This window comes from Sturnus vulgaris, chromosome 38 (genome assembly GCF_052056855.1).
Source record: "Sturnus vulgaris isolate bStuVul1 chromosome 38, bStuVul1.hap1, whole genome shotgun sequence".
Lineage (NCBI taxonomy): Eukaryota > Metazoa > Chordata > Aves > Passeriformes > Sturnidae > Sturnus > Sturnus vulgaris.
In genome coordinates, this window is record NC_142280.1 from 63705 (window position 1) to 90713 (window position 27009).

The window sequence follows — 27009 nt, forward strand, 5'->3', positions numbered from 1 at the left end:
GTTTCTTCCCAGCCCCCTGTCCAGGCTGTTCAAACAGGAGCCTGGGTTAAACCCTTCCCCTGTCTACAGTTCTAAATCCTCCTGTGCCACTGAACAAGTTTCGTTCTGTAATCACCGACCACTGCTCATCCATGTAGAGGCTCTTTAGGTTATCAACGCTTTGACTTGTTGCCAGACTTGAACAACAGGAGATCTTCCTGCCATCAGTTTTTGGGCCTCAGGTCCCATTAAAGCTGTGGCTGCACAATTCTGCAGACAACGAGACCACTCTGGCCACTGGGCTAAACATTTTAGCACAAGAATTCCTTTGACATGGCCCTGTATAACATCCACATCCAATTCAAATTTTTTTTCTGAGTCTGGTAGAGCCATGGCTGCAGCATCAATCATTTGTTTATTTCATTTTCTTAAGTTTTGTTCCATTTCTTGTATCCATACCACAGCATTGAGACTATCTCGTGTTAAAAAGTCACACAGTGTTCTGGCTAGAACAGAGAATCATCAATCCAGATCCTGCAATTTCCTAGTAATCCTCAGACTTCTTGCAACTCCTTTTTAATCCTGGATTATTTCTGAGATTCCCTGGTCTCTCTCTGGGTCAATACACCAGAAACCTTCAGTCAAAATATGTCCCAAATATTTAACCTTTTTCTCCACCATTTCCACTTTTTTTTTCCAAATATTTAAAGATGCTTTTTAGCCTGAACATTCAGCCATTTCACAGAGACTTCTTCTACCACTTCTTGTCCTCTTGATTCGAACAAGTCATCCACATACTGCATTAACCCAGTCCCTGGGGGTGGGGTAAATTCTGGTGATATTTTCTGCAAGGCTTACCTGAATAAGGCTGGTGCTTCCGTGCATCCCTGCAGAAGGACCATCCATATCTTTCCCATTTTCCCTTCTACCTCTTGTTCCCACTCAAAGGCAAAATCCAGTTTACCATCCTGTGTAAGTGGGCATCCCCAGAAAGCATCTTTGCCTTCAAATCCTGAATGGTGGCAGTGTGTGGAGGGCACCTGGTTTAAGATGGTGTAAGGATGTGAGAGCCCCTGGGTGCTTGGGCCTTAATATGCACACCACTTTTGTATAGCTAGTGATATTCATGGCTCTGTTAAGTTTTTGTTCTTCTTCTGGGAGTTCATGAATTGAGCAGGACCTTGGCTGAGCAGCAGTCTGTGTGGTCAATTAATGACATTTTCTGAACCTGATGGCTTCTGCTGTCCCTTCCTTATGTCCACGTCCCTGGCCCTGTGTCCAAGCGGATTCGCAGCATGTGTTTGTAGAGACACTTTGCTGTTGTTCCTTGCATGGGGGTCCCCCGTTTTGGGGCCATCCCCCCTGGAGCAGGGTGTCCCGGCTTGATGCAGCCCCGCCCCTCGGGCAGCGCTGAGCCAATGAGAGCGCGCGGCGGTGATGACGCAGCAGTGTCCAGGCAGAGCCGCAGCTCCCAGCGTTGCCCACCTGGAGCCACCTGCGCCCGGCCCGAGCGCCAGCGCCCCCCGGCAGGGGAATTTGGGGAAGTGGGAGGGGGGGAGCGCCAAGGCCGGGTCCCCCCGCGCTGTGGTGGCGGCAGCGGCTGCAGTGGGGAGCGAGTGCGGGCGGGAGCGGCCGAGAGCCCAGCGCTGCCCCAGCTCCATCGCTGCCCCTGCGCTGGGATGCTGTGGGTTTGGGGGAAAGAGGGAGCCGGCAGTGGGTGCTGGGCCTGGGGGCAGCAGGAGAAGGGAAGGAGAAGCAGGGTTGAAGAACAAAATGGTCAAACGATGCACGTGGAACTAAAAGGTGGGGTTGTGGAGGAGGCGGAGAATAGTAGGAGGAAGAGGAGTGTGAGGAAGACTAGGAACACAGGAGGAGGAGGAGAAGAGACTGGAAGCAGCACGAGGTTTCAACCCTCTCTGTGTCTGCATTCTACCCCCCAGGCCCAGGAGTGTTGCACTCCCCACATGCAGCAGGTAACTGGAGAGGGTGATCCACGGTTTTCACAGGGGTGACTCTTAGTGTTTCTGAACTTTATTGGGCTAAATGTTAGTGCTTTGGTTTTTAATGGGGCCTGAATACTTATGTTTTCCAGGAGTTTTTTGCCTGAATCTTGCTCTTTGGGGTATTTTTGATTTGTGATGTTATGTTTGGAGGATTTTTTGCTTGAATCTTGGTGTTTGGGCGGTTCTTACAGACACAACATGCCCAATGTCTTCCTGAGTTGCACTTGGTCAAGGAGGAACCCCCTGTTCATGCAGCTCTCCTTGTTTTTTCCCCAAACCAGGCTTTTTCATTCCTTAGCTGTGCGGGGATGGAGGAGGCAGAAAAGCCCCGGAGATCTCTCACGAGGAGGGGCTGGAAACCCAGCCCAGGTAGCTGTGAGGAGGAAAGACCCTCCCTGAGCTGGGAACGCGGCCAGAGATCTACGCAGAGCTCTGAGCTGATGGAGAAACCTCCTGGAGGGGAGAAGCCCCACAAGTGCTTGGAATGTGGGAAAGATTTCAGCTGGAGCTCCGAGTTCATCCGGCACCAGAGGATCCACACTGGGGAGAAGCCCTACGAGTGTGAGGAATGTGGGAAGAGCTTCAGCTACAGCTCCAGCCTGATCCGGCATCAGAGGATCCACACTGATCAAAAGCCCTACGAGTGTAGCAAATGTGGGATGGTATTCAGAGACAGCTTCCAGATGATCCGGCACTATGTTGTCCACACTGGGGAGAGGCCCTACGAGTGTGAGGAATGTGGGAAGAGCTTCAGCAACAGCTCCAGTCTTATGCAGCACCAGGTTTTTCACACTGGAGAACGGCCCTACACCTGCTTGGAATGTGGAAAGAGCTTTGGGTGGAGCTCTGCCCTGAGAAGACACCAGCACATCCACACCGAGGAGAGGACCTACGAGTGTCCTGAGTGTGGGATGAGGTTTCAGAGAAGCTCTGATCTCCTCAAACATGAGCGGATTCACACAGAGGAGAGGCCCTTCCGCTGCCCCGACTGTGGGAAGGGATTCAAACGCAACGACAACCTCACTGTCCACCGGCGCATCCACACCGGGGAGAGGCCCTACGAGTGTCCTGAGTGTGGGAAGAGCTTCTCACAGAGGTGTAACTTGACCAAACACCAACGGAGGCACCACTAAGGGAAGCCCTGTGAGTGCCCCGAGTGTGGGAAGAGCTTCGTGCTCTCTTCCAGCTCCATTCCCCATGGGAAGACCGGTGTTGGATGATCCCCAGTGACCCCATTGGGCAGAGCCCTGGTGATCCGTGGTCCTGATGATCCCCGTTGGGTGGGTGGAAGGGGTTGGAGAGATTTCTCTCCCTTCTCCTTTTGCTGCTGTGATTTGGTTGGTAATAAATTGCCTCGCTGTGCCCAGGCTGGGTCTGTTGTTCCCATGCAGGTGTTCGGGGTGGGATCTCTCCCATTGCTTCTCTCAACTCCCGGGCCTCTCCTCAGCCAATCAGAGTAGGCACCAAAATAATTGAGCCAATCAGAGCGCGCGGCGCTGATGACTCTTCAGGCAGTCCCAGATCGCCCAGAGCTCCTCACCTGGACTCCACCCGCGCCCCGCCCCCAGCGCCCCCCGCCAGGAGAATTTGGGGAGGGGGGAGGTGTCAGACCCTGCCCAGCGCTGGCCATGGGGCGTGTGGCGGCAGCTGGGGCCCTACTGGTGCCACTGGGAGCGCCCCGGGCTGGGGTTGCGGAGCTCTTGGGTGAGCGGGAGGGGCGGGAACATGTCCCGATCAGCTGTTAATAGAGGCGGGAGTCGTGATGGTTCGTTTTGATCTCAGAAGTGCAAAAGACAACAACAGAAGGACAAATCAGTTTGCTCAGAAAAAAATTGCACTTTATTGAGGACCAGTAACTCAGTTTTGTGATAGAAGGAGAATTAAAGAGAGAGAGAGAGAAAGGGGGTGAATCATGGTTTTAAAAAGTTAAGATTTTTGCTAAGGGTAAAAGTAGTTTCCATGACCAAGATATAAGTTAGGTAGGTAAATGATAAGTTAATAACTACTAGATGCTTAGGCTAGAGGTAATTGGTATAATTATCTGCTATTATGAATTTATGTATAGAATAGCATAAAATAATAAACCGTTAATCACAAAGCAAGAGGCCTTAGATTGTTCCAGAGGGTCACTGAGACCTGATGAAGACTCTCCTGACTTCATCCTTCGAGACCACCGACCCATTTCGAGACCACCGACCCAATTCAAGAGAAGAACTGTGCACGCATGAAGGACTAATGGGCTCATTTTAATATGGGATGGGAGGTGCTGGGGTTATGCATATGTATTGTATGTAAGATCTTGGGCAATAAATAGAGGGCAAAGAACCTTGTTCGGGGCGGTCACGCCTTTCGGAGGTGACTCGCGTGCCGGTGAATAAACAGACCACTTTGTAACTTTAAGTAGTTAGAGGGTCTCTGTCCGTGATTATTCCGGTTTTTAAGGATTCAGGCCCCGGCTCAGGGGGTAGCACAGCCCCCCCGTTCCCCGCTGCGGCGCTTTCCCACCCCCCCTTTCGGGTGGCTGCAGCCGCCGCTGCTCAGCGTCGCCGGCTCAGGCTCCCAATCTCCCCGCGGGGCCCGGAGCTTCCCCCCCGCCGTCTGCTGCCCGACTTCGGAGCTGCTTCTGCACTGCAGCCACAGGCGGCTGTGCGTTCATTTCGTCCCAAATCATTTTCCGGTGATGATTATCCACTTCTTCACTGATTTGAGGCTTATCAGCTGGAGCAGACACTGGGATGATGGTACAATGTTGTAGTGATTGGTAATCCTGTAATTTCACATGTGTTATTAATTACATATGTTATCAGAAATGTATTGTTGTATCTGAATTATTCCCGATTGCTGTTAGTTTTTGGTTTTGCTATATATATTGTTTTGTTTTGATGTTCCCTTCATGTTCCTGGCAAGAGTCAAGCATGCTGTTTTTAAAACAAAGAAGAGGAAATTAACTCCTAAGGAAATATGAATAATGCAATATTTATACAAAAAAAAGAAAATATTTTTAGGTAAGGCTCATCAATTGAATTTACAAAGACTAATTAAGTCATTAACTTAAGGAGAAGGTATGCATGTGTTTCTATCACCAACAAGTTCAAAGTAGTCACCTGTTCATTCAGCCAAACATCAGTTGCCTCCAAGAAAATGAGGCCCAGTGAGAAGAAAAAGAACCTAATCACCATGCAGCCTTCGTGGCCAGAACAAAACCAGAAGCAGGACAGCCAAGACATAGCTGTGTCTGGAAATTTACAGTCAAATTGCCAACAAAAGCCTTAGGTCATCATCATGGAATAGTGTTCCTACTAACCTTCTTTAGTTATTCCCTGTTCCAGGATCCAAGAGCACATTCCATAGTGTCAGAGATTAACATTTCCAGCTAACGGACTATTTGAACTTTAAAACAATGGTCATTTCTTTCCATTTCCCTAGGAGACACTGGACACTATTCTTTTGTTTTCTCGTGCTGTGAAACTCTGTGTCTATGACATGATACAATTTGCTAAGTTTTGTTGATTGTAATCGGTCTTTTATGTATCTTATCCCATATCTAAGAGATAACTAGTGATAATCTTAATGAGTTAACACCCTCACAAGAGAGAGCCATTTTATCATCAGAACATAAGAGCCTTTTTTGAATTAACGAAAAAGAGTGAGATGTTGCAGTCAGGTAGATAAATTATAAAAGGAAGTCTTCATGAAATCAGGTCTTACGCTCTGCTAAATTAATAGCTAGCCTGTCACTTCTATGTGCAGCTAAGTAACTTGCTTGTTCCCATGTGAAAACAATCTTAAGCATGAAAACAATTAACACAACAAGCTATTCTGGTAAGAGAAACATTTGCACCTGCAAGAAATAAGAAATCTGTCCTGCTGGGGACAAGGACGTTCATTCCCTTCCAGGAGCCCAATGCCCGGCTGGGGCTCCAGGGCAGGGGGTCCTTGAGCAGCTGCCCCAGAACCTCCGCCAGGGTCTCCCAGCGCAGCTGGAGCCGCTCGGCCTGGGGTCCCCAAAGGCCTCAGCAAGCCCCAAGTCCCTGCCAGGAACCCTCAATTCCCTCCAAGCCAGCATCCCCCACAGCCCCTGCAAGTTCCCCCCATGGCACCGGCCGTGGCTGTGTCCCCACATGTCACTGGCCATGTCCCACCATGTCCTCACCCATGGCTGTGTCCCCACCATGTTTCCATCCCTGTCACTGTCTCCCACATCTCCATCCATGCCTGTGTCCCCCCATGTCACCATGAATGGCCACGTCCCCCTCCATGTCCATGTGTCCCCATGACACTCTCCATGTCTGTGCCCCACCATGTCATTTTCCTCCCATGTCATTTTCCCCCCATGTCTCAGTTCAGTGTCTTTATTTTTACCCCAGTGTTGGATGTTTTAAAGGGATGAAAAGAAATGAAAAGCAAATCAAGGCCAAAATAAAAGAATTTCTGTGTCTGTGTGAGCTGAGGATCCACGTGCTTGGGAGGGAGGGAAGAACATTTTTGGAGGAGTTTCCACCCCACTGTCTCCAAAATCTTGGTCTTTGTCCCAGTTCATCAGCATTTGGCTGCAAAAGACACCCCTGGGCAATAGGAAATCAAAATCCTGGAATCCCTGAGGTTTCATGTAGTGGTTTTGGTTTATTAATTTGAAACTTTTTTGTGGTGAGAGAGGATTAAGAGGTAGACAGAAAACAGATTTAACTTTAAATGGTAGAAAGAGAAATTTTATTGCAAGAAACTATAAGAAATATAAACTTAGAATAAAACTTGAGGCTACTTATTTTTTCTTCCACACATTTTTTTTTATTACTGAAAACATACAAAAACAACTCAGTTTACTATCTTTAAAATAGTTTTTTACTAATTTACTTGAAAGAGGAGACTTTTTTTCAGTCCATGGAGATTTCTTCATAGCAAACAGTTTTCTTGTGGTTTGGATGTTACAGTGATTAAGAGAATGGAAATCTGATCACTATCTAAAAACCCTTTTTTCTCACAACTTTTATCAAGGACTATAATAACTTACGAGGCACGCTTTAAGGATTATAAGAGTTTAAACAAAACCTTACTTCATTTTTGAGAACAGAGGTTTTTTTCTTTTTTTTTTTTTTCTGTGGAACACCAGGGGGATTTTGATTATTTAAACTTAGGAGGTGAGAGCAATTTTAACATGTGTTTACTTTAATATTACTGCCTTTGTTTATATTTACAGTTAGACCAGTCATATTCACTTCATAATATTTTTATGTGTTATAGAGGAAACGAGGTTTTTCGCAATATCTTAAAAAAGACAGATTATAGTTCTTTTGGATTTGACATTTCTTTTTGTTTGATTTTGATGTTTTTATATTGTTTCTGAGTGTATTACTTTTTTTAATTTTTTTTTTTTTAATTTAGGAGAGAGAGATAATAAAGTACCTGTAAAGATTTATTCTGGGCATTGAAAGAGTTAATACCTTGCCCGGACAGCAGAGGGTTTTGTGATTTTTTCCAGGTGCGGCAGTCGGAGTTATTTACAATAAAGAGTCTTTCAAGGCCACGCTGGGGGCTGGGTGAGGACTGTAGGGTTTAGTCAGAGGAGCCGTGATGAGTTTCTGGTTTCATGGCTGTTCTCCTGCGCCCGCTGCACTCAATTCCAGCCACGGCCCGGGGGTTCTTTCTCCACCCTGCCCAGCAGGGCACCACCAGAAGACAGGACTGAACACAGAAGAGCCAGATCCGCCCGTGCAGGCCCGCCGAGCCCGAGTGGCGGCCGCCGGGGCCCTGCTTCCGAGAGCGCTGCGAGGAGATGGTGGCGCTGGAGCGGGCCGAGGGGCGCATGGCCGAGCTGCAGCAGGAGAAGGGCAGCCTGCGGCAGCTGCTGGAGAACGTGCGGGCCGCCCTGCAGAGCAGCGATGCGCGGTGCCCGGCGCTGCGGCTGAGTCCGGGCCGCCTTCTGCACCGCGCTCCCGGCAGCGGCTCGGGTGGCCCGAGCGCTTCAGGAGAGATGCTGCTGTCGGAAAGTCAGTGTTTAGAACCCCTCCACCTCCGGACTGAGACCGTTCATCCTCGGCATTAACTTTCTAGCAAAGTTTAGTTACAAGGGAGGCTTTTAGGAGAAATGTATGGCACCGGTGTGCCCTTAAATATATTTGTGATGAGCACTGTTCAAAGTGTAGGGGAATTCAGCTTTAAGAAACCCACGTGTACGATGCTGCTGCTGCTTCTCCTGCACGTGCAGCCAGGATGTTCTGATAGCAGATGCTGGGTATGCACTGCTGCAGGGTTTTTCCTGAAGTAAGAAAGAACTTTGTGATTCTTACCTGTACAAGCACGTGCAGTGCCTCAGAAATATCAGAAGTATATCTTCTTCAGAGTGTGGTCACAAGGGTTCAGATTTGGAGCCAGTTCTGCGGGCAGGCTGATGAATAGTCTGGGGCTCCTCTGCAGAGCCCCATTCATTCTGGGGCTGCTTTCTGCTGGTTCTGCTGGACTGGTTCGAGTGAAACACACACCCAATTAACAGCAGTTAAATTACTCTGGCATGAAACAGTGTGGAACAGGCAGAGCAGTGAAGGGCAGCATGGACCAGTTGTTCTGGCAGGTCTGACGAGGTCTGGTTTGATACAGCACTCACAGAACTCTGCTCCACCTGTGACACTTCCACTTGCAATAGATGACTGTTCCTCTTCACAATATCCAGCAAGGCAGGTCAAAGACACTTTTACCATTTTCATCTTCAAAAGGGAGAAGAAATCAGCAGCAAACATGAAGTAACCAGTCAGAGATCCCAGGAAGAAACAAAAGAACAAAGTAGTGGGAAAAAAAAGGTGGAGCAGTGACCCTTATCTCTGTGGGAGATATCCTCTGCTAATAGGCCATCTGTTAAAACCAGGTGGGGCAGTGTTCTTTATCTTTTCCACAACCCATCCTTCCTCCAGGAAGATATCTTCTGTTAATGGGCCATTGAATCCCACTGCATGACTGATAAAATTCCATCATCCCATTGGGAGATGCTCCAGCCAGGGGGAGGAGCCAAGCCTCTCCTACCTAGATAAAATCTGAGATTTGGAACACCAAAGCAGCCCTTACCCACTATTTCCAGAGGACAAGAGCTACCAGACCTTTCTACAGCATCACTACTACAAGACCACTTCATCTGGACTGCTACCACCACCCTAACTAGCGGGGTTGTATTCTGATTCTGTCAGTTGTTTTCTTGTGTACTATTGCATGTATTTTATTTATCTTTTTTCCTATAAAATTGTATTTCTGATTTGGAGCCTCTCACTGGTTTTGCTTTCAAACCAGCACAATTTTTGGGGGGATTTTGGCTGAATCTATATATTTGGGGAGGTTTTGATCTGTGTCTTAAAGTTTGGAGGATTTTGGGTGGGAATCTTGGTGTTTGGGAGGTTATTACAGACACAAGATGCTCAATGACTTCCAGAGATGAACTTGGGCGAGGAGGAATACCCAGTTTATGGAGCTCTCTTCTTGTTATTTCCCCCTAAACCAGGAATTTTCATTCCCCAGGTGTGTGGGGATGGAAGAGGCAGAAAAGCCCTGGAGATCTCTCAGGAGGAGGGGCTGCGAACCCAGCCCAAGGTGCTGCAAGGAGGAAAGACCCTGCCTGAGCCGGGAAGGCGGCCAGAGATCCAGGCAGAGCCCAGAGCTGGTGGAGAAGTCTCATGGAGGGGAGAAGCCCCACAAGTGCTTGGAATGAGGGAAGGGTTTCAGCTACAGGTGCAGGCTGATCCAGCACTAGAGGATCCACGCTGGGGAGAAGCCCTATGAGTGTGGGAAATGTGGGAAAACTTTTAGGGACAGCAACTACCTGATGCAGCACCAGGTGATCCACACAGGGGCATGGCCCTACACCTGCTTGGAATGTGGGAAGAGCTTTTAGTAGAGCTCCAACCTGAGAAGACACCAGTGCATCCACACCAGGGAGAGGCCTTACGAGTGTCCCCAGTGTGGGAAGAGGTTTCACACCAGCTCCGATGTCCTTCTACATGAGCGGATTCACACAGAGGAGAGGCCCTTCCGCTGCCCCGACTGCAGGAAGGGCTTCAAGCAAAACTCCACCCTCACTGTCCACCAGCGCATCCACACCAGGGAGAGGCCCTGCGAGTGTCCTGAGTGTGGGAAGAGCTTCTCCCAGAGCTCTCACTTGACCCAACACCAACGGACTCACCACTAAGGGAAGCCCTGTGAGTGCCCAAGTGTGGGAAGAGCTTCATGCTCTGCTTCAGCTCCATCCCCCATGGGAGGATCGGTGTTGGATGATCCCCAGTGACCCCCATTGGGCAGAGCCCTGGTGATCCTTGGTCCTGGTGATCAGTGTTGGGAAGACACCTGGCTGGGGGGTCTCTGCATCATCCTGTCTCCCTGTGGGCACCTGGATGAATGCAGGGACAGGAAGGTCCATCAGGATTCAAACTGACATTGGGAATTCCTTGGGGAGAATGAATTTGTTTACTTTCAACCCCAGAAAATCTTCTGTGTTCAATCTATCTTCTGGTGGTGCCCTGCTGGGCAGGGTGGAGGAAGAACCCCCGGGCCATGCCTGGAATTGAGTGCAGCGGGCGCAGGAGAACAGCCATGAAACCAGAAACTCATCACGGCTCCTCTGACTAAACCCTACAGTCCTCACCCAGCCCCCAGCATGGCCTTGAAAGACTTTATTGTAAATAACTCTGACTGCCCCACCTGGAAAAAATCACAAAACCCTCTGCTGTCCGGGCAAGGTATTAACTCTTTCAATGCCCAGAATAACACTTTACAGATACTTTGTTCTCGCTCCTAAATTAAAAAAAAAAAATAAAAAAAGTAATACACTCAGAAACAATATAAAAACATCAAAATCAAACAAAAAGAAAAGTCAAATCCCAAATAAACAAAGTAGAAAAGTCGTGAACTATAAGTTCTCTTTTTTAAGATATTGCGAAAAACCTGTTATTTCCTCTATAACACATAAAAATATTATGAAGTGAATATGACTATTCTAACTGTTAATATAAACAAAGGCAGTAATATTAAAGTAAACACATGTTAAAATTGCTCTTATCTCCTAAGTTTAAATAATCAAAAGTCCTCTGGTGTTCCACAGAAAAAAAAAAAATAAAAAACCTCTGTTCTCAAAAATAAACTTTTGTTTAAACAGTTATAATCCTTAATGTGTGCCTCATAAATTAATATAGTCCTTAATAAAAGTTATGAGAAAAACTGTTAGTCTGAAAAAAGGGTTTTAAGATAGTAATCAGATTTCCATTCCCTTAATCACTGTAACATCCAAACCACAAGAAAACTGTTTGCTGTGAAGAAATCTCCATGGACTGAAAAAAAGTCTCCTCTTTCAAGTAAATTAGTAAAAAACTATTTTAAAGATAGTAAACTGAGTTGTTTTTGTATGTTTTCAGTAATAAAAAAAATGTGTGGAAGAAAAAATAAGTAGCCTCAAGTTTTATTCTAAGTTTATATTTCTTATAGTTTCTTGCAATAAAATTTCTCTTTCTACCATTTAAAGTTAAATCTGTTTTCTGTCTACCTCTTAATCCTCTCTCACCACAAAAAAGTTTCAAATTAATAAACCAAAACCACTACATGAAACCTCAGGGATTCCAGGATTTTGATTTCCTATTGCCCAGGGGTGTCTTTTGCAGCCAAATGCTGATGAACTGGGACAAAGACCAAGATTTTGGAGACAGTGGGGTGGAAACTCCTCCAAAAATGTTCTTCCCTCCCTCCCAAGCACGTGGATCCTCAGCTCACACAGACACAGAAATTCTTTTATTTTGGCCTTGATTTGCTTTTCATTTCTTTTCATCCCTTTAAAACATCCAACACTGGGGTAAAAATAAAGACACTGAACTGAGACATGGGGGGAAAATGACATGGGGGGAAAATGACATGGTGGGGCACAGACATGGAGAGTGTCATGGGGACACATGGACATGGAGGGGGACGTGGCCATTCATGGTGACATGGGGGGACACAGGCATGGATGGAGATGTGGGAGACAGTGACAGGGATGGAAACATGGTGGGGACACAGCCATGGGTGAGGACATGGTGGGACATGGCCAGTGACATGTGGGGACACAGCCACGGCCGGTGCCATGGGGGGAACTTGCAGGGGCTGTGGGGGATGCTGGCTTGGAGGGAATTGAGGGTTCCTGGCAGGGACTTGGGGCTTGCTGAGGCCTTTGGGGACCCCAGGCCGAGCGGCTCCGGCTGCGCTGGGAGACCCTGGCGGAGGTTCTGGGGCAGCTGCTCAAGGACCCCCTGCCCTGGAGCCCCAGCCGGGCATTGGGCTCCTGGAAGGGAATGAACGTCCTTGTCCCCAGCAGGACAGATTTCTTATTTCTTGCAGGTGCAAATGTTTCTCTTACCAGAATAGCTTGTTGTGTTAATTGTTTTCATGCTTAAGATTGTTTTCACATGGGAACAAGCAAGTTACTTAGCTGCACATAGAAGAAGTGACAGGCTAGCTATTAATTTAGCAGAGCGTAAGACCTGATTTTATGGAGCCTTTCGTATATAGTTTGTCTACCTGACTGCAACATCTCACCCTTTTTCTTTATTTCACAGAAGGCTCATATGTTCTGATGATAAAATAGCTCTCTCTTGTGAGGGTGTTATCTTATTAAGGTTATCACTAGTTATCTCTTAGATATGGGATAAGATACATAAAAGACATATTACAATCAACAAAACTTAGCAAATTCAAATTTCACAGCATGAGAAAACAAAAGAATAATGTCCAGTGTGTCCTAGGGAAATGGAAAGAAATGACCATTGTTTTAAAGTTCAAATAGTCCGTTAGCTGGAAATGTTAATCTCTGACACTATGGAATGTGCTCTTGGATCCTGGAACAGGGAATAACTAAAGAAGGTTAGTAGGAACACTATTCCATGATGATGACCTAAGGCTTTTGTTGGCAATTTGACTGTAGATTTCCAGACACAGCTATGTCTTGGCTGTCCTGCTTCTGGTTTTGTTCTGGCCACGAAGACTGCATGGTGATTAGGTTCTTTTTCTTCTCACTGGGCCTCATTTTCTTGGAGGCAACTGATGTTTGGCTGAATGAACAGGTGACTGCTTTGAACTTGTTGATGATAAAAACACATGCATACTTTCTCTTTAAGTTAATGAATTAATTAGACTTTGTCATTGTACATTCAATGGAAGAGCCTTACATTAAAATATTTTACTTTTTTTTGTATAAATATTGCAAAAAATTTTTTATCAATGTGTAAATATTTAGGAGCTAACTCCCCCTTCTTTGTTTTAAAAACAGCATGCATGGCTCTTGCCATGAACATGAGGAGAAGTTCAAAACAAAACAATACATGTAGTAAAACCTATATATGTATATATATATATATCTGATAACAGATATAATTAGAAACACTTGTGAAATTAGATTATTACCAAACATTAAAACATTGTACCAATCATCCCAGTGTCTGCAAGAGCTGATAAACCTCAAATCGGTGAAGAATTGGATAAGCGTCTGTTGGGGGTTGGTTTTTCCTTTCCTCTCTGCCTGTGGAATTTTTTTTCCCACTGACATGCTAAGAAGCACTGATGGTTAGGTCCTAGCACCAGGGAGAGCCTCCCTGTTTTTTTGGGAGTTTCTCTCGGAAGGTGGGGGGAGGAAAAGGGGGAACACAGTGAGATTGGAAGCAGGTAAAGGAGAGTGGGGGGCAGTTGCTGGCTCTCGCTCACTTTTGGCTCTCGGAGCAGAAAGGTCATTGCTACCCGCCCACAATCCCAACGTCGGGAGGTGCCTCTCTGTTTTGGACCCCGCACCCCTGCTTGGACGCCCTCCTGCTTCAGCTTGCTGTTTTCCCAGCATCCTGCCGATCCTCCATCCCTTCCCATCTGGGACACAGCTGCCATCTCCCCCAGCCCCCTGCAGGTGCCGGGATCGTCACATCTGCCCCGTCCACCGGGAATCTGCCAGCGCTCACTGCCAGCGGTGACAGTGCCTGCAGCACAGGGGAAAAGTGCCTGAGGCCGAGAAGGACTGGAACTGGGTTCCTGTTCTGTTTTTTGTTAATTCCAGAGTTGTTGTTCTGTTTGCCTTCTTAGATATACTAGTAAAGAACTGTTATTCCTAGCCCCCATATCTTTACCTGAGAGCCCCTTGATTTCAAAACTTGATTTCAAGTGAAGGGAGCGGGGCTTTATACTCTCCATTTCAAAGAGAGGCTACTGTCTCTTTTAGCAAATACCTGTCTTCCAAACCAAGACAGATTTGGGCCTGAGGGCATTGAGAGGAGGGTGAAAAAGGAATAACAGTTCTCTTGAGTTACCTAAGTTTTGTGGTAGGTGGCACCATGCTGTCCAGCTTACCCTGGTTTGGGCTTCATGTGGTCACTGCTATATCTCCCATTTGCAAGCCCTTTTTTGAACATGGGTCTTATCATTGAAGTTACTGTGGCTATTATCCAGTTCATTCTGTGGGTTGATCAGTTGAGGAATTAATGGATTTTTAACTTCCTCTGGAAGACAACCACATGGATTCAGAGCTATCGCACTCTAAGTGTGTAGTTTTGGGGTTTACTTCAATAATGGTACTTACTGTGAGGAAGTGACAGCAGGGGAAATTTACTCTCAACCCATCACCCAGGTTTTTAAGTCCTCTCCACCAGTTTTGAAGGAGTTCAGATCCACTCTAAATGCTAATGATACCATACAGTGGCTGGTGTTGCTGATATGCCTGTTAAACCTGGTCTATTTAACATTCAGAGATAAGGGGAGATTGATTTGGATAACAACCCTGATACCTACCCCAGGAAATTGGGATGCTGCTGCAGAGACTGACCCTGCCCCACAGCCCACTTCAGAAATGAAACACCCGGAATTGGTGGGCGTTTTAGTGAAGGAGATATGTGAGATGAGCCAGATGCTGAAGGAGTACCTTGCCCCAGCTGCTGAGAAACCCTCCCCCTGCCTTCAAGAGGGAGACTCTGATGGTACAGCAGTGGAACCCACAGAAGTTACATCTGTCCAGGTTCCAGCTGAACTGCAAGGGCACTTGAGCCAGTAATTGTTGCCCCTGTGGAAAAAAAAGAAGTCTAAGATGAAAACAAGGCACCTAGAAAATAAGGATAAGAAAGGAGGGCCCTCACAACCAGCAGGGGAGCCAGAGGTTGAGATCATCACCAAGTTCCTGTCGTACAAAAGTCTCCATACTCTGCAAAAAGACATTGAGTGACGAGGCCATGAGGCTTTTAAATCTTGGTTACTTTGGGTCTGGGACCTTATGGGTACAGGTGTGCAACTGGATGGTCCTGAGGCAAGGAATTTGGGATCCTTGACCCAGGACTCAGGTGTGGACCAGGTATTTGTAAGGGAGCCAGGCCTCCTTTCCCTCTGGGAGTGGCTTTTAATGAGTGTGAGAGAGAGGTTTGTCCACAGAGAGAGAATGCAGGAGCACCACCATAGAATGTGCTGGAAGACCCTTGAGGAAGTGATCCAACAGCTGAGAGAAGTGGCAGTGCTGGAGGTGCTCTTTGGGAGGGATGGAGAGCATGACAATGACCCTGACAAGTCAGGTGCACAGGGCAGATGTTGTGGAATCTGGCAGACCTGGGGCCATCTCAATACACCACCTTTATTGCAACAATTAATGCTGATAACAACCAAGAGACAGTGGGTTCTGTTGCTAACAAGCAACAAGCTTAGAAATTTTGAGAGTATAATCAAGGCCCAATGCAGGCTCATGTCTCTGCTGTAATTGTGAGCCTCCAAGAGGAGATGAGGGAGATGAGGGAGGAGGGGAGGGGGAACAGTTCCCAAGCAGCACCAGTGCAAGTCACAGACCCCAAAGTTGGAGTACACTCTGAGTATTTCATTGATAACTTACATCTTGCACTTCATGACATTAAATTGTGTTAATCAGACTCTGTCATATCACGAGTTCCTGGAACACATTTTCAAGCCTTCCAGCTGAAGCCCAAGGGAAGCTGTTTCTGTCTTGCATCACAAAATTGGCAGGTGTTTTGCAAAGACAGCCCTTTAAAAAGGACTTGTTACATGCATTATCATCCAAGGGGTTGCTTTCAAAGACAGACAAAAGCCCATGAACAAACAGAAACCAACCAAACAACATATTAAAAACAAGCACTTTATTTTTAGGTCTTGCTTTTAATATTTTCCAAGCTGGCCTCCTCTTCCACTGCAGTGTTCTTCTTTGGACGGGAAAACATCCTTGCCAGATGATGTCACTTAACAAGGCAAACAGAACTTACACACAATGGATATATTAAAGCTAAACATGCAGAGTCCCATTTCACAATCATCATCATTTATTTTCTGTTTATCTTGTTTTCAGAAGGGTGAGAACTGTATCTCAGATCCCCCTGGCTAGTTTGGTGCCATAGCCACTGATTCCCTGTCCTTTCTAATTATCTGTCCTTTCTGTAGTTCCTCTGCCCATTTGTTGCTCTTTGATCGCTGCCTCCTTCACCTGATTTTTATATTTTCTGGATTTGTGGGGTGTTTTGTATTGGTTTTGATTTTTTCTTGGTGGTTGTTTTGTTTGCCTGTTTTGTTGGGTCACAGTTTTGGTTTTGTTATTTCGTTGGGGTTTTTTTCCAGGTGACATTAGGAATCAACTTGTGATTTGGACTGTAAAGTTTTGAAGACAGGTGTTGCACATAAAGGGTGGTTTTGTTTTTAAAGTCATCTCAGACACAGCTCTGCAAGGCCCTGTGACTTTGAGGACTGTGAGCTCTAACAAATTGTGCATGAATAGGAAACTTGTAGTTCCTATCTCCATTACACACAGCAAAATGTAAAGTGTTTGCAATGGAACCAATTCTAACCTTTATTTTGCCTTTTTTTTTTTTTTTTTGCTGCCATGCCATAAATTGTGTCAGATTCATCAATGAACTCGGTTCTTCCAGGATGGAGTGTGCAAGGATAATCCCTTAGCTCATGTGTGGAGCTGGTGTGCACCAGGCCAGACACAGCACTGTCATCCATAGCCAGCCTCTGTCTGCACAGAGAGCAGGGAGCTGCAGCTCTGAGGAACTCAGGGCTTAGTGAGCAAACACACCAAATCCCTCAGGTAGATCAGTTACTTTACTGGACTATTTGCTGCTATATATTTAGTATATATTTATTTATAGTATATGCTGCTGATATATTTTTCTATTCCTGCCCACAGCTGTAAAAAAAGAACCCTGGCAGTTTGCTTTAGCCTCTTTAGAAGAGGCTCTTTTCAACAGGATCCAGCTCTGTTCCTTGTTTGAATTCAAAGCAATCAAAACTCTTCTGTTGGTCACATCAAACCAACATAAGTTTGATCAGACTGTGAAAGACAGAAGAGTGTAAAAATTAGTTCATTTTATAGTACTTACAGTCTTCTAATTCAGCCATGGGATAATTATGCCATAATTCACTATATCAAATAACTGGAAAAAGCACTAGAAAAGAAGTTTTTTTTAAATTAAGTTTTTAAAAAAGTGAATGCATTTCATAAACAAAACCATGTAGTAAAAATACAGTAATTTAAACTTCTCAAAGCCCTTTCATAATGGAGCCCTGCACTCCAGTCACATGCAGTGCAGCCTCAGCTGTCCCTTTGAGCCTAGAGCTGCCAAGGGTCAGGGCTGGGATGAGCCTTCACCCAAAAGTGGCTCCAAAATTGATTGGGAATCAGTCCAGAACAGGGCTCACACACAGAGCAAAGTCTCAAGGCCAAAGCCAAACCTCCATCAGGCTGGATTTGTTTAAACACTGAATTGTAGAAAATTTGCTCATCCTGTAACGTCACTGTTACCATGAAACTTTACATGAGCTGCTAAATAACCACATTCCTATCCTGAAATGCATTCCCAAATATTGTTGTGCACTTGCTCTGCCTCTGCCGCTGCTCCTGGGGCTCCTCTGGGCCACACAGCCTCAGTGGGAGCCAGCACTGGCTGCAGCCCCAGCGGGCTCCCCAGGACAAGGCCCAGCAATTAAGAGGCCAATTAAAGCACTGGGCAGCAGCAGAACCCTTATCAGAGTTATTTGGACAACAGGGACTTGCCACAGCTCCACAGCAGCATGACCATGAGCCAGGCTACCAATGCAATGAGCAGAGTTTTAATAAAACTGCGGAGAAAAATCAGCAGCTTACCGTCCTATCTGATAGAGCTTCCGAATGCCAAAATAGCAGCAGAGCAGGACAAGTGGCACAGTGAACATTGTCACTACTGTGCCGATCATGCAGGACCTGCGCACATCCTGGGGGCAGACAATTCTTGGAAGGCGCTCTGGATCCTGAGCATCTATTCCTGTTTCAGGGATAACATCTGTGTGAGCAATGGGGAGCGTGAGCCCGTGCTGTGCTCCACTGCTGAGCTGGCAGCTCGCTGCATAGGGCCAGGACGTTCTCTGTTTGCCCCAGAGCTGGGGCCTGCAGGCACCTTGGCACCCCTTGGCACAGGCTGTGCCACCCAACAAAGCCCAGGAGGCCGGGAGGAGAGCCCGGGGCCAGCGCAGCTGCTTGGGCAGTCGCTGCTTCCAGGGAGCCGCGCCCAACCCATCCCTGAGCAGCCACTGCCAGCCCCGACCCTCCCTGCCCCGTGACAGCTCCCCCAGCCCAAGGGGACAGAGTCAGGCCCTGTCAGGACACACTGGAGCCCTGCTCTCCCCCTCTGCCCTTTCCCCACCATGGTCTCCCCTTGCAGCCCCTCCCAGGTTTCAGGCGGTGTCTCCCACGGAGGGATCCCAGCAGGATTGCTCAGCCTGGCTGAGCCTGGCACAGCAATCACCTTGTGTGGCTCTGCCTGGCATCTCCTCCCTTTGTGTACCAGGGGATGGCACGGAGCCATTGCTTCCTCCAGGAAGCGCTGCCTTCACCAAGGCCTTTTGGTCCACCTCTGGAGAAAGGAAGAGGCACAGCTGGATCAGATGGAACCATTCCCCATTGGGGAGGGGGCATCTTCAGTAAGTAATATTTGTCCAAGACATGGATATGGATCAGGAGAAGGCCCAGGCTCTTGGGGTTGCCATAGGGCCCTCCCTCCTCCAAACAGCCACCCCTCCTGATCTACCCCAAAACCAGGAAATTTCAGGGATCCTCAGGGTGTGCATGGCCTGTGGGGCACTTTGGGCTCCCTGTCAGATGATGCCAAATGCCTTCCTGCAGAGGCCGGGGAGAAGCTGCAGCCAGGCCAGGCTGGGAAACAGCCCTGCAGGCTGTGACAGCAGCAGTGGGACAGTGAGGCTGCCATGGATCCCTTCCCGCTGTGCTGGGCACAGCGTGTCCAAATGTGCAGAGAAAGCTCCCGGCTGCTGAGTGTCAGGAGAAGGCTGAGGGAAATGCACCCACCACGGCATCTCTGCAGATCACTCAGTGTCTTGTCCGTGTATTTCGATGCCTTCAGGAACTGATTGTCTCCTGTAGATTCATTCCTCCCTCTCGGAGGACCTTAAAAGAAAGTATTTCAATTCTCCCATGAATGGATCTCACCACAGCAGTGCTCAGCCTGTGGGGTCAGCAGGGACACACCACTCACCCCTGCCATGGGAGCCAGGCTTGTGTGCAGCAACCAGCCCTGGAGTTTGAAAAGTGCTCCCTGCAGACACACCTGTAACTCAACAGCCACAGAAGCTTCTGTCACCTGGTTCCTGCCAGCTTGTCAAAGATTATTCCTTGGTGGGAAGCTGAGAAGATACCTGCAGGAGGCTCCAGAGGCTGCAAATCTTCATGAAGCCAAGCTGCTGGAATAACATTCCTAGCACGCTCACCTAGAAGGAAGCACAGATGAGAACCATTTCCATGGTCTGCTGGGAGCCCCTTTTGCCTTAGGCAACTGGACACTGCAAGGGGATCGGGTAAGGCTGTGGGAGCCAGATGTGAATGGACATGGCCAAAGCTGCTGAGGTGCCTGGGGAGCTCTGGGCTGGCTCTGGTCACTCTCCACACTCTTTCCATGCCCTGTGCAAATCCTTGGCAGGGAGTCAGCAGAGATGGCAGCTCAAGGATCAGTAGGACTCAGGCCCAGAGGCACAGCAATTACCTCCAGTGACTGTGCCTGGCATCGCCTCCCTTCCTGCAACAGAGGCTGCCAATGAGCCACTGCTTCCTCCGGGAAACTCCGCCTTCAGCACAGTCTTTCCTTTCATCACTGGAGATAGGAAAACCAGATCAGATGGAACCGTTTCCCGCTGGGAAGGGGCCATCTTCAGGAGGCAGTACTTGTCAAAGACATCTGCACTTTCTGATCTACCCCAAGACCAGGAAATTTCAGGGATCTCAGGGTGTGCATGGCCTGTGGGGCACTTTGGGCTCCCTGTCAGATGATGCCAAATGCCTTCCTGCAGAGGCCGGGGAGAAGCTGCAGCCAGGCCAGGCTGGGAAACAGCCCTGCAGGCTGTGACAGCAGCAGTGGGACAGTGAGGCTGCCGTGGATCCCTTCCCGCTGTGCCAGGCACGGCGTGTCCAGATGTGCAGAGAAAGCCCCCAGCTGCTGAGTGTCAGGAGAAGGCTGAGGGAAATGCACCCACCACAGTGTCTCTGCAGATCACTCAGCATCTGGTCCAGCAGTTTGGATGCTTCCACGGATTTCTTTTCTCCTACGCCGTGTTTCTTCCATCTAGGAGGACCTGAATGGAAAGTAGTTCCATTTCTCTTCAGGCTTCAGTGGCAGTGAATGCAATGAGTGCTCCAAGGCGCTCCCCCAGCTCTGCCTTCCGCTCAGGAGCAGGGGCAGAGGGAGGACATGCCTGCAGTGGCTCCACACTGGGATGGAAGGAGCCCCTTGTGGGGCAGTCAGGGGAGAAAGGACTCCCTGGAGCTGCCAGCAGCTCTGAACTCAGCCCCGGCCAGGGCCAGGGTTTGGCAGCGGCAGCGGCAGCAGCTCAGGCTGCCTGGGGCTGGCAAAGGAGCCACACAAGGCACAGCCCCGGGGCACAGCCCTGGGCCCTTCCCTTCCCTCTCTGCTCTTCTCCGTGGCTGTACAGATCACATGGAAGGAGACACTGGCATTGCACACGGGAAGAGGTTGACAGCTAAATGCTCCTTCCTCTCACTGACAGCAATCCTGTGGGATCAGTCAGGGCTCCAGAAGGGAGCAGGGCAAGGTTTCCAGAATGCCTCAACCCTGAGATTATGTAAAGGGAAGCATGACAGGAATGAGCTCTTGCCACAGTGACAGAGATTATTTCGTCAGGAAAGGCACACTGAGAACATGCCTCCACCATGCTCTAGAATCTTCATCCTGTCATTCACCAGTTTTTCAAAATAATCCATGCCACGATCCCAGCCTAGAAGGAAGCACAGATGAGAGTAATTTCCATGGTGTTCTGGGATCCCCTTCTGCCTTAGGGAACTGGACACTGCAAGGGGGTCGGGTAAGGCTGTGGGAGCCACATGTGAATGGACATGGCCAAAGCTGCAGAGGGGTCTGGGGAGCTCTGTGATGGCTCTGGTCACTCTCCACAATCTTTCCATCCCCTGTTCAACATCCCTGGAGGGGAAACCAGGGCAGCCCAGGGCCCTGGGGACTATCTCCCTCCCACTGAGGAAAGCCTCCCTAAAGCCCTATGGAAAACCGTCCCCAAAGCTTCCTGGGGAGAAGGGAGTGCTGTCCCAGGAAAAGGGAGACAGCCCCCCAGCTCACCTGCTCCCTGTGCTCTCCACGGAGCTGCCTGGGCAGCCCTGGCAGGCAGGGCCAGTGCCAGAAGAAGCAGAAGGAAGAGGCGCAGAGCCAGTTCCATGGTGCCTTGCCCTGTGCCAGTCGCGCAGCTCTTGCTGCCCCCGCTGTCCTGACACCGCTGTCCCAATGTCAGCACCACTGCCGCCGCCGCCGCTGCTGCCGCAGCAGTTGTACTCAAGGCCTGACTGCTCGGTGGCTGTGGTGCTGTGCAACCACGGGGCTCTGGCACCTCTGGGACCTCAGAGCCTGCTGTGACCTCAGCCTGCTGTGACCCCAGAGCCTGCTGTGACCTCATGGCCTTAGCTGTGCCCCCTAGAGTGTGCCCCCTAGAGTGTACCCCCATCTGCACGAATGGACTGCCCTGATTGTAAATGTTTTGCTTCATCAAAGGCCATTGCTTAGCAAAACCTTTGTTTTGCCTGCTGACATTGCTGGTCAGGTTGTGTCTCTGGAGATGCTCCTGATGGCTCCCCTCTTTTCCTGGGTGTGCCACTGGTGGAGGTCCAGTCCCAGATGATGCCACTGAAGGAGATATGCCCTCAGCCCAGGGACGCTCAGCATGGGCTCCCCCAGCCCCTCGGGGCCCCGTTAATGGTCACAGCAGCTCCTGCCTGGCTCCTGCCTGCCCGCACCGTGGGCATCTATGGCTGCTCCTGGACATGGAGCTCAGCCAGTGCTGGTGCCGTGTGGGCTGTGCTGGTGGTACCACCCGGACACTGCAGTGACAGCTCCATCTCTTTATTGAAACAGAAACCATGGGCCAAATCCTGCCCTGGCACGGGGTAGGGGGGGCAGAGTGGTGGCACCTTCAGTATCATTTGGAAGGCAGGTCAGGGGGTTTTGGCCGTGGAGGAGGTGGCCGTGGTGGTGTCAGTTGGGTATGGAAGGTGCTGAACTGGTTCTCCGATGGCTGGACAAGTGGGGATGGGCTGGGAGGGGGTGGAGACATCTTGGAGATCCCCATGGGGAGTGGAGGTGGTTCAGGGATTCCTGCAGGGAGTGGAGGTGGCACTGGGATCTCCACAGGGATCGGATGTTTCCTCCTTGATGGCAGCTGTTCTGGGGCCGTCCTCCCAGGGCTTTTCATGGGGCTGCCCAGGTTCTCATCACTGCTGGAGGAGCTGCTCAAGTTGTCTGGCTGTGAAATCCAGCCACCGTCCTTCAGCTGCTGTCCAGAGGTGCGACTGTGGAGAGAGGAGTGGCTGAGGCCCCAGCTCACACAGGGACCCTCCTGCACAGCAGGGCCCAGAGCTGGCAAGGCTCCCCAGCACGGCTGGAGCTGCTGGCACACCTTGGCCTAGCTGGACAGCTGCCCCTCAAGGCCCTGGCGAGCAGAGGATGGCTCTGGGCAGGGTCCCTGACCAGGAGCGGGCCCCAGAGCACGTCTGCCTTCCAAGGGCAATCTGGTCCCTGCTCTTTCTCCTCCCCACCTTGCTGTGCCTCTGCCGCTGCTCCTGGGGCTGCTCTTGACCACACAGCCTCAGTGGGAGCCAGCACTGGCTGCAGCCCCAGCGGGCTCCCCAGGACAAGGCCCAGCAATTAAGAGGCCAATTAAAGCACTGGGCAGCAACAGAACCCTCAGCAGAACTATGTGGACAGCCATGGATCCGCCACACCTCCATAGCAGCCTTACTGGGAATGTTTCCTGACTATCAGCAGCCTTTAAAGAAGCTGGAGGGTGGAGATCAACATCAACAACAACAACTTACTGTTTGCTTTCCTTCCACCACCGGAACCCGACATAGCACAGGACCATGGAAAGTGGCACAGTGAACATTGTCACTACTGTGCCGACCATGCAGGACCTGCGCACATCCTGGGGGCAGACAATTCTTGGGGTGCTCGGTGGATTCTCAGCATCTGTATCTGACTTGCCAAGCCCTTCTGTGGGAGCAATGGGGAGCGTGAGCCCGTGCTGGGCTCCACTGCTGAGCTGGCAGCTCGCTGCATACGGCCAGGACGTTCTCTGTTTCTCCTAGAGCTGGGGCCTGCAGGCACCTTGGCACCCCTTGGCACAGGCTGTGCCACCCAACAAAACCCAGGAGGCCGGGAGGAGAGCCTGGGGCCAGCGCAGCTGCTTGGGCAGTCGCTGTGTCCAGGGAGCCGGGCCCAACCCATCCCTGAGCAGCCACTGCCAGCCCCGACCCTCCCTGCCCCGTGACAGCTCCCCCAGCCCACAGAATGGATCCCACAACAGCAGTGCTCAGCCTATGGGCTCAGCAGAGACACACCACTCATCCCTGCTATGGGAGCTGGGCTTGTGTGCAGCAACCAACAAAGCAGCTTGGAAAGTGCTTTGCCCAAGGGGCAGACTGTCATAGAGTCTACAGCCAGGAAAGAGATTGTCCCAGTAATTGTGTGTTGCTCTTCTCTGCAGTCGGTCCCAGAAGCATCCCTCAGATTGCTTTGCAAATGCCCACACATGGTCTAATAAGCCCGTATGCTTTTGCAGTCCGCACTCAAGAGATTTTGCAACAAATCCACCAATAAATTCCAGGTCACCTCTGTGAATTGCACACTACAAATGAATTTTCCTTCATTTATTCCGAATACCTGGATGCTTCTGTATATAGTAATGATCTTGAGGATCTCTGATTCTTTTCAGTGAGTTTTTAATATTGAGACAGATGAAACAGCCTTATTGTTTTTAGTTATGGCAGAGCTGAGGTTTTTGGGGTTTTTTTTCGTTTGTTTTGTTTTGTTTTTATGATGGTTTACTTATAAATCCACACATAAACTTATTTTTATTTAGATTTTTTTGTTCCCCAAGCAATTATTTTGACAATCTGTCATTCACGTCTTAGTTAATGTTCCATATATGAACGATTTTGACTTTGTTTTTGTAGAAACAGTAAGGTCTCAGAAAGCTGTATTTTTAATTTTGTTGACATTCTCTCTCCCCGCTCCCAGCTTTTACTACAATCCTTTTTGAAACATCCCTGAGGATAGGTAGAGTTATTTGGGAAATACTTGGCTGTGTAATGGATTACCTGTGTAATGGATTATTATTTTTTGTGCTATGAACCTACATTGCTTCAGGCTTCACAGTCCTGTTTTATTGCTCACTGCATGGATGCCTGTCTGAATTAAAACAATGTTTGTGAGGCAGCTGAAGAGCTTAGACCTCAGAGATTAAAATTCCTGGGAGGAGGAAGAAAGGATAAAATCCTGTTTCAAAGGCTGTTTTTCATTTCTAGTATGCCAGAAGTATGGTAGATTACACCTATCTTCCAATGTCATTTAATTACAGAAAAACTCTCGACAGTGCCAGACACCAGGGCAAATTACTCAGCACTTGGCCTCACAATGCATTAGCCTTAATTCCAGTGAGAGGTAGGTTTTAATTGGAGTCAGATTACAGCAAATCAACATTGTGTGAATGGCAAAGGGAATTTGCTTGGAAGCAGATGAATATGTCCCACTCAATAATGAACAAAATTTGCCTTTACTTGGGAGAAAGTAAACATGAAGCAATGTATATTTGGGTTTTATCCAGTGATAAATGGGGCAAGAAGGTGTAACAACTTACCTGTTTTACATAACACAAGAACTGACACAGCCAATAGTGCACCCACATAAAGGGATATTCAGGACATTCCTTTGTTTCTTAACAAGGAATGGGCAGACAAAATGCTGGCATTTATCTGAACTGGAAGTCGTGTTCCTCTCCTGTTTCTGTTTGAGCACACTGTCTGTTGTTTGCAGGCTTCACTGTCCAGCCCATCAATTTTCTCTTGGCCAATTGCTAAATGGCACAAGTCCCAAAATACAGGTGCCAGCATGGTCACCCCAGCATTAATCCAGCGCTGCTTTGAAGGTGCACAGGAGCACAGAATGGCTTGAGTTGGAGGAGACATTTAAAGGTCATCTGATCCAATGCCCTGCAGTGAGCAGGGACACCTTTAACTAGATCAGGTTGCTCAAAGTATGAGCTTGAATGTCTGCAGAGATGGTTGCCGACCTCTCTGGGTAACCTGTGCCAGGGTTTCAAAACCCACAGTGTAAAAAATGTCTTTCTCATGTCTAGTCTGAATCTAGTGTCTTTTAGATTAAAGCCATTACCCTTCAGTCTTGTCGCAACAGGCCCCACTAAAAATTCTGTCCCATCTTTTTTACAAGGCCCCTTAAGGTACTGAAAGGAAGCAATCAGGTCTCCCTGGAGTCTTCTCTCTTCCAGGATGAACACCCCCAGTTTCCAAGCCTGTTTACAAAGCAGAGAGGCTCCAGCCCTCAGATCATTTTGTGCCTCCTCTGGACTAGCTCCAACAGGACCATGTCCCTCCTGTGTTGGGACCCAGAGCTGGATGCAGTACTCCAGGTGGGGTCTCATCAGACCAGAGGGGTGGAATCAACTCCTTCAACATACTGGGCACACTTCTTTGGATGTGCCATGGCTGGCTCATGTCCAGCATCTCATCTAGCAGCACCCACGAGCCCTTCCCGGCAGAGCTGCTCTCCAACCCTTCATCCCCCAGGCTATGTGATCAGCTGGGCTGGGATTGTGTCACAGCCCTTGGACAGAGCTGCTGGGAAGGATGAGCTCCCTCCCAAAGAATATAGATCCCACTCCCCACAAAATTCCACCCCGGCCATGAGGTCACAGCAGGCTCTGGGGTCACAGCAGGCTGAGGTCACAGCAGGCTCTGAGGTCCCAGAGGTGCCAGAGCCCCGTGGTTGCACAGCACCACAGCCACCGAGCAGTCAGGCCTTGAGTACAACTGCTGCGGCAGCAGCGGCGGCGGCGGCAGTGGTGCTGACATTGGGAAAGCAGTGTCAGGACAGCGGAGGCAGCAAGAGCTGCGCGACTGGCACAGGGCAAGGCACCATGGAACTGGCTCTGCGCCTCTTCCTCCTGCTTCTTCTGGCACTGGCCCTGCCTGCCAGGGCTGCCCAGGCAGCTCCGTGGAGAGCACAGGGAGCAGGTGAGCTGGGGGCCTGTCTCCCTTTTCCTGGGACAGCGCTCCCTTCTCCCCAGGGAGCGTTGGGGACGGTTTTCCATAGGGCTTTAGGGAGGCTTTCTTCAGTGGGAGGGAGATAGTCCCCAGGGCCCTGGGCTGCCCTGGTTTCCCCTCCAGAGATGTTGAACAGGGCATGGAGAGAGTGTGCAGAGTGACCAGAGCCATCACAGAGCTCCCCAGACCCCTCTGCAGCTTTGGCCATGTCCATTCACATGTGGCTCCCACAACCTCACCCTATGCATACACATGAAGTGCAACTATTTTGCTCTAAGGTCTTCCAAAAGCCAAGAGGCAAGACACAGGAGACCAGAAATCTCTGGAGGCTGCCAAACATCTGGACCAGATGCTAAGTGATCTGGAGAGACTCCGTGGTGGGTGCATTTCCCTTCCTTGTACTGCCCAGTTCCCTATGGCAGAAGGGGATCCCAGCACACCATG

General features: G+C 49.2%; 2 protein-coding genes, 1 long non-coding RNA gene and 1 pseudogene across 5 annotated transcripts in view; 3 read left to right on the top strand and 1 right to left on the bottom strand.

Moving 5' to 3' along the window:
• LOC148220444 (uncharacterized) overlaps positions 1-27009 on the top strand; it is a 34863-nt gene that overhangs the window by 5372 nt on the left and 2482 nt on the right. For all 3 annotated transcript variants that reach the window (XR_015798797.1, XM_088155403.1, XM_088155404.1), the window contains one exon: positions 26844-26942. Coding sequence is in view for 2 of the 3 variants with exons in the window: in XM_088155403.1 (XP_088011529.1) it covers positions 26844-26942 (99 nt within the window). In the remaining variant the exon portion in view is untranslated. The remainder of the gene's footprint in view (positions 1-26843; positions 26943-27009) is intronic.
• Positions 1684-4382, top strand: LOC148220445 (uncharacterized). The gene is made up of 3 exons (XM_088155370.1): positions 1684-1952; positions 2264-3125; positions 3374-4382. The coding sequence occupies exons 1-2, from the start codon at positions 1764-1766 to the stop codon at positions 3113-3115; spliced, it is 1041 nt and encodes a 346-aa protein (XP_088011496.1). The 5' UTR covers positions 1684-1763; the 3' UTR covers positions 3116-3125; positions 3374-4382.
• Positions 7934-11905, top strand: LOC148220446 (uncharacterized; annotated as a pseudogene).
• Positions 22336-23672, bottom strand: LOC148220447 (uncharacterized). The gene is made up of 2 exons (XR_015798804.1): positions 23323-23672; positions 22336-22797 (listed from the first exon to the last, which is right to left on the bottom strand). It is a non-coding gene; the product is annotated as an uncharacterized LOC148220447 (long non-coding RNA).